The following is a 7,481-nucleotide window of genomic DNA, read 5'->3' on the forward strand; positions in this document are numbered from 1 at the left end:
TATTTTCAATAACCTCATATGCATGTGAAAGCTGAACAGTGAATAAGGAAGACAGTAGAAGAATTGATGCCTTTGAGTTATGGTGTTGGAGGAGAATATTGAAAGTGCCATGGGCTGCCAAAAGAACAGATCAATGTTGGAAGAAGTGCAGCCAGAGCGCTCCTTGGAGGTCAGGATGGACAAACTTTGTCTCTCATACTTTGGACATATTGTCAGGAGGGATCGGTCGATGGAGAAGGATATCATGTTTGGTAAGGTGGAGGGTCAGAGAAAAAGAGGAAGACCCCAATGAGATGGATTGGCCAAGTGGCAGCATTAATGGACTCAAGCGTGGCAACAATAGTGAGGTTGGCCCAGGATCGGGCAGTGTTTCATTCTGCTGTGCATGAGGTTGCTATGAGTCAGTACTGACTTGATGGCACCTAACAACAACAACAACAACTTTTATTATCTCTCTATCAATCTATCATCTATCTGTCCACAAAGGGGTTTCAGAAAGTTCATGGAACAATGAATAGAAAGATAATGGCATTATCTATTTGAAAGCCTTCTATCATTCTATCTCTATCTATCTATCTATCTATCTATCTATCTATCTATCTATCTATCTATCTATCTATCTATCTTTTACCTATCTGTATATCTACGTATTATCTATTTATATAGTCATCATCTATCTATCATCTATCTATCTATTATCTATCTGTATATCTATCTCTATCTATCATCTATCTCTAACTATCCATCTATCTATCATCTATCTATGTATGTATGTATCTATCATCTATCTGTATTCTATCATCTATCTATCTGTCTGTCTGTCTGTCTGTCTGTCTGTCTGTCTGTCTTGAGTCATCTGAATCTGCTGGTCAGTAAAGGGGGTTCTGGTGCCCACAGAGCATCCCACAGTCACATGATCTCAGGTGTCCCCTACTACTGTTAGGCGCACAGTTCTCTGTGAGCCAGTTTTCAGTGGCATATTGATCACTGCACTAGGTGGGGCTCTGGGGAGTGGAGAGGACTGGACTTTACCAGAAGCCCCACCCTTGGAATGTTGGGGAGGTGGGCAGTCTGTGTAACTGAGAGGAACCTGACACCCTTTATCATGTGTGGGGAGACAAACTAGGTGGCAAGTAGCACAAAATTTGCAAGGGTGTTTAGTTAATGTGAGCAAGTCTTCCGGTAAGATTCCCTGAAAAGAGTCATATAAAAATTTCTGGGCACAAGAAATAAATTGGCAGGCCTAGACAAGAGTCAAGGGGGGAAGATCTTGCAGCCTGGTGGTCAGGGAACTAGAAGTGATTTTTATTGTCTCCTCACCTTCCTGCTTGTTCATTTCCCCCACAATGTATATATAGGCTCTTGTCAATCAAAGAACCCAAAACAAGACTGGTACTGATCATAAGTCATGCCCTGGATGCTGGAAACTATTCACCTTCATGCAATGCTATGTTGTAAGGATCACCATACCATTTTACAGACAAGAATCAGACGCTTAAACCCTGAACTGAAGACCTTGGCCAATATCTTACATCATCGTCAAGCTAGGGTTGGAGACCAAGGCTGGCCAACTCGGACTCTGACATTGACATTCCAGTCACCTCTTTGCTTTTAGGCAAGACCTGTCCACTGGGCATCCTGTCTCCCTCCCTCCTCAACCCCCCCCCTACTGAAGATCAAACTCAAGTAGCTCCTGTATCTATGGGCTTATTATTTTAAAGGATAATAATAAAAAGAGAGATGCAATTGGTTAAGATTTGGATGAGGATTAAATCATGAAATAATTGTGGAACCTCGAAATTTATAGAAAAGCAGCCCATCTCGAGACTGGTGAAGTTACAGGCACACCATTGTATTTGGCAAAGGATCCATAGAGACAGCCAGGACATCAGGAGGAGACGGCTTTCCTGATGTTGAAGGAACTTTCAAAAACCATTTGCTTTCAGGCCTTCAATGAGCAATAAATTCCGTATCATGCTAAAACCCTGCTGACTTACTCACTTCTCTGTGAGGGCCGCCAGAGGAAAAATGACAAGCGTTTCTAGTGAAGCATGTGCCCGTGCCAACCTTGAGCTGGGTTTGACTTTTTCCCACCTCACCCCAGCTGTGGGAAATGAGGAAACAACAGCTGGCAGGTCACTCGCTCAGGGGCTCCCAGTGTGGGATGGGTAGGATGCACCCAGCCTGGAGAGATGTTCTTAGGCTCGGCTTATTTTCACCTTTCATGTACACAGATAAAACCAAACCAAGTGTCATTAAAAAAACCAAAAGTGAGAAGTCATGTGACTAAACAGTGGAAGGTGTTGGTATCACAGAAAGAAGGAAATGTTTCCATTACAGAGACACCTGGAATCACTGTCTTGACTGCAGTAGATCCACCTTCAGATACAGGGAGATCCAGCTGCCCTCCTTCCTGTCCTCTCTACTGCCTGTCAGTCCCTGGGCACGTGCTCTGCACTCCCGCCCCATTTCTTTGCACCCACTAACCTGTCTAACTGGAAATCTGCACCTATGACAATTCAGCCATACACAGGGAGACAGGAGGGGCTTTTGCCTCTGGATCATCTTAAGCTAACCTGGACATTGTGTGTATACTGCGTGGACGTGGTGGGCAGGCTGCTCCCCTTTCTGGGCCTCTGGTCTGAGTGGTAAGTTGAGGGTGGAGAGGGATGACCATGCTGTATAGCTCACAGGGGTACTGTGAGGAATTGAGTTTGTGGAGTGATTATCTGCGTCCAAATTCAAGATTCCTATACAAACACCCAGGGCAGACAACATTGCTAATCAATCGCAGCACTATGCACTGTTCTGCAGAGCCCAGACAACAGGGTTCTGCATGCCAATTAGGAGCCTGGAGATGAGTTACAAGGAGCCCCACCAGCAAGCTTGCCTGCCATCCCTGGCACTGATACACACAGACAGGAAGTCCCACACCCAATGCACACGTTTGCTCTCGTGTCATACGCTTTGATGGGCAGGGCTTGGGAAAGCCCACCTACCTTTGATCTTCAGTGGGTTGTGGTAGTGGACTTCCAGGCGGAGGTACCTGGAAGAGCCAGCCCCCCCGAAGGGCAAGCCAGCTTCCTCGGGGTAGTAAAATGCCTGCAGAGTGGAGGGAGAGGTCAGGCATGAAGGTGTCACAACCCAGCTTTGTGAGGAGAGGGTCCCCAGTGGTCAGCCCACACACGTGGAGAGTGATAACTACTCTCACTATTCACCCATCCCACCTTCACTGGACTGCTCAAATCCCCGTGGGACCAGCTCAGCCACACAGCCTGGGACCATCCTGAACCCCAAGTCCAGTGGTAGTTGCTACTCATGAGGCATTGGTACTTTTGTAAAAATGCCCCAAAGGTGGAGAAAGAACATCAGGCAAACGGGGGGTCCCTGGGCCCTTTCTGATGGGGTGCCCTTCCCAACCCTACAAGCTGAGAAGCTGAGGAAGCAGATAAGGAGGGTAGGGCTCCAGGAACCTGTGGCTGCCATACCTTTGCACCCAGGGCCCAGGCGGCCAGCACATGGCGGCAGTAGTTGAGACGGTCTGGCTTCATTTTGGAGTCGCAGGGTCCGCTGAAGTGGGGGAAGCTCTCAAACTCGGCAGCACACTGGAAGACCTCCATGTGGTGCACCAGGGCCTCGTTACCCACGGTGACAATGGGTTCGTACTGCAAAGGGGGTGCCCTCTGAGCCTGGGAACCCTACAGCCACCTACCCACCAGGGTGTCCAGTCTGGAAGCACTCCCTCCCTGGGCCTCAGTTTCCCCATCTGTGATATGAGAGATTTGGTGGGACCAGGTCTGAGGGGACGAGTCTGAGTGAAAAAAAAAAGTCTGGACAGGCCATTTCCTGACACAGCAGGGATAGGCAGATGCTGTCCTCACATGAATGGAGCAGGGGCTAGGCAAGGACAGAGAGGCCTGCAGGTCCTCCAGGGAGGCAGAGACCAGGAGTCAGAGCTGATGGTGCTGACCTGGCTGTAAGTCCTGCCCTCCACCCCCTAAAGTGTGGCTTTGGTGCTCCATGTGGACTCTCTGGATTGCACAGCCTTAACCAAGCATAGGGACAGTGATACCTGGCCCTGAGCACTAGCCATGGGATAACCCACCCCACCCTTCCCCTAGGTCCTCAGTAGCCATTGTCTTCTTTGAACCAGGTCTTTCTGAGTGAAGCTGATTTTGCATGAAAAGGGAAAGTGGTGTGACAGACAGACAACAGCCAGTCAGTCCCAGGGGCAGATGCAGAAATGAAGACATCAGCTGCTTTGGTTCAGGCTGGGTTCCCTTGGGAGTGGGGGAGAGGAGAGGACAGGCAGTAGTGTGGGAGGAAGGCCAGTGTCAAAGGCTCAGAGAACACACCCGTTCCTCAGGACCATGGACAGCACCCAGGCCTAAGTAAATTCCTGCCTGAGATGCCAGCCCAGGTGGCAAAGACCAGGATTCTATTTTCCACTGTTACAGATTAAATTTCATCACCTCCAAAATATGTAAATCCTCATTTCTGTGCCTGTGGTTAAGGCGTCCTGGTGAGTCTGAGGGATAAGCATTGGCTTGCTAACTAAAAGGTCAGCAATTCAAACTCAGCAGCCCACTCCACAAGAGAAAGATGAGACTGTCTGGTCCCGCAAAGATTTACAGTTTCACCACTGTTGTAAAAACTCAGTGAAAGGTTTTCATGCTAAAAGAAACCTTATTTGACGGTTACCAGTCATGGGAAGGAGCTCTAGTAGCATAGTGGGTATGAGTCGGACTGCTAACCTCAAGGTCAGAAGTTTGAAACTACCAGCTATTCCTAAGGAGAAAGATGAGATTTTCTGCTCCTATAAAGATTTACAGCCTTGGAAACCCTACGCAGGGTCATTATGAGTCAGAACTGACTCCATGGCACATAACCACCACTACCAGGGGTTGGGAGGAAACGGAGAGTAACTTACTGGTTAGAGAGTAGATGCATTAACTCAGGTGATGGGGACGGCAATATACAAGTAGGGGGAGGTTTGGTAGAATGATGCTGAAGACACAGGGAGGTATGACCAGGGGCTAAAGGGGATAGAGGTAAATAGTGTTGTATACACAACATTAAAATAATAGTGTTCTGCAGGTAGATACATGGACAGATACACAGACTGAATGGTATTGGAGAAAGAATGGGTGCACACCCACAAATGTATAAGGGTTTGAAAGAGGATATTTATACATGGATATTTACCTTTATGAGTGTGGTAGAGCTTATAGTTGGAAAATGATAGAAGTTTCTTAGATATTATCAAGCATCTTAAAGCAGTGAGTTGCTGCATCTAGGGTGTCAGGACCATAATCTCAGGGAACACCGTGGTCAGTTGGCATAACATAATCCACAAAGACAATGTCCTACATCCTATTTTGGTCAATGGCATCTGGGATCTTAAAAGTTCATGAGCAACCATTTAAGGTGCAACTATTGGTCTCTCCGTGTGCAGAAGAAGATGCTTGGAATCAGTTAGTCCAAAGGACAAATGGACCACGTGAACCTCTGCCCCCATAATTCTAAGACCAGAAGAACTAGATGGCACCCAGCTACCACTACCAACTGCTCTGAAAGGGATCCCATTAGAAAGTCCAGAATAGAGTGGGAGAAAAATGTGGAATGAAACTCACATCTGAAACTATGGTCTCAACCATCCTTCAGGTCTACAAAGAACTCATCCTCATGGGCCCAATTTCCATCTAAGCAGTAGATAACAACACTAGCAAGGTCTGCTTACCATGGAATGGTCACTCACTCAAAATCAAAAGGGCAACATTTACCTAAGGACAAAGTTGAGAAGGGATGGGAAGGTGGGTGGAATGGAAACAGGAACCTCAGGGCGAAAGCGGGAGAACTGTTGTTACATGGAGGGGAGTGCAATCATTGAAATGAAACAAAGTATAGGATTTGTTGAATGTAAAACTGATGATCTTGCCTGTAAACCTTTACTCAATTCACTATGAAAAGTTAAAAAAAAATGTAAGAAACTCTATATAGAATCACTATGAATTGGAATGTAGAGGCCTGGTGTGTAACAGTAGGATAAGCACTTGGCTGCTAACCACAAGGTTGGTAGTTCAAACTTGCCAATCACTCCTTGGAACCCTATCCAGGGTCGCTATGAATCAGAACTGACTCGACAGCACACAACAAGAAGAAGGAATCGGCATCTACTAGGTGGCAGTGGGTTTTATGCCTGTGGCTACAGTCTCATTGGACTGGACTGCTAACCACAAGGTTGGCAGTTCAAACACGCCAGTCACTCCTTGGAAACCCTATGCAGGGCTGTTATGAGTCAGAACTGACATGAGGACACTTAACAACAATAACACCATTCCATTTGGGGCTTTTTGTTATGCTAATGAGGAAGGAGGCTGTAGGATGTGTCTTGAGTCAATTCCTTTAAAATATTAAAGAAGTAGATTAAGCAACCAGAGATGGGGTAAGGCAGATGCCAGCATATAGAAAGACCCTTCCCTAGAGCTGATGCCCTGGATTCGCACTCTTAACCACTTAATTTGTGAGCGAATACGACTCTGTTTGCCAACACTACCCACTTGTTTATAGCAGCCTCAACCATACCATGACAATGTGGTGTTTCGAGAAGCTTGCGGGTAGCTCTGTGATGTAGCACCAGTACGTGGTCTCCTGACCAGGGATCAGGACATTGGGGGCGCGAATCTCCCTGGTGTTCAGGTCCTCGGGCAGAGAGGGCACCATGATGTTGGGCTTCAGCAGCTGCACCCTCTGTAGACCGGTCTGCAAGTCAGATGTGTTGATGGCTTCCAGAGACAGGAATGGCTGCTCCAAGATCCCATAGATGAGGTGCACTGTCCCATCCTGCAGCAGACACCCCGACTACTCAGCCAGCCACACTCCCACAATTGGAGGGGCACCCAGCCCATGCCCACTGACACCTGGCATCTCTACTCCCCTCTCGGCCAACAAGGGGCTCTATGAGGTTCAGCTTGGACAGGGCACGGTCAACTTGCAGGCTGACCATAGCAGACACCAGCAGGTATATTAAGTGCATTTTGTTGTTCTAACTACAGTCTAACTATTCACTTACCATCCACTCCACCAGGCTCTGATCCACTAGCACCACCCCACCAGCACTGGCCCATTTAATACCCCTTCTACCAGCGTCTCCTAACATCCACCCAACAACATTCCCTAACACACACACAGCAACATCCCCAACACCCACCCAACAACATCCCCTAACATCCACTCAACAACATCCCTAACACACACCAACAACATTCCCTAACACCCACCCAACAATATCCCCAACACCCACTCAACAACAACCCCAAAACCCACCCAACAACATCCCCTAACACCCACTCAACAGCATCCCCAACACCCACCCAATAACATCCCCTAACACCCACCCAACAACATCCCCAACACCCACCCAACAACATCCCCAACACCCACCCAACAACATCCCCTAACACCCACCCAACAACATCCCC

At 47.7% G+C, this 7,481-nt stretch overlaps 1 protein-coding gene across 1 annotated transcript in view; it reads right to left on the minus strand.

Moving 5' to 3' along the window:
* The window catches only part of DBH (dopamine beta-hydroxylase (dopamine beta-monooxygenase)), a 34,378-nt gene that overhangs the window by 12,579 nt on the left and 14,318 nt on the right, over window positions 1-7,481 (minus strand). Inside the window, exons 3-5 of the mRNA XM_006863825.1 lie at window positions 6,586-6,843; window positions 3,489-3,665; window positions 3,000-3,102 (exon numbers count right to left, since the gene is read on the minus strand). Coding sequence (XP_006863887.1) covers window positions 3,000-3,102; window positions 3,489-3,665; window positions 6,586-6,843 — 538 coding nt within the window. The remainder of the gene's footprint in view (window positions 1-2,999; window positions 3,103-3,488; window positions 3,666-6,585; window positions 6,844-7,481) is intronic.

This window comes from Chrysochloris asiatica, unplaced genomic scaffold (assembly GCF_000296735.1).
Source record: "Chrysochloris asiatica unplaced genomic scaffold, ChrAsi1.0 scaffold00056, whole genome shotgun sequence".
Taxonomy (NCBI): domain Eukaryota; kingdom Metazoa; phylum Chordata; class Mammalia; order Afrosoricida; family Chrysochloridae; genus Chrysochloris; species Chrysochloris asiatica.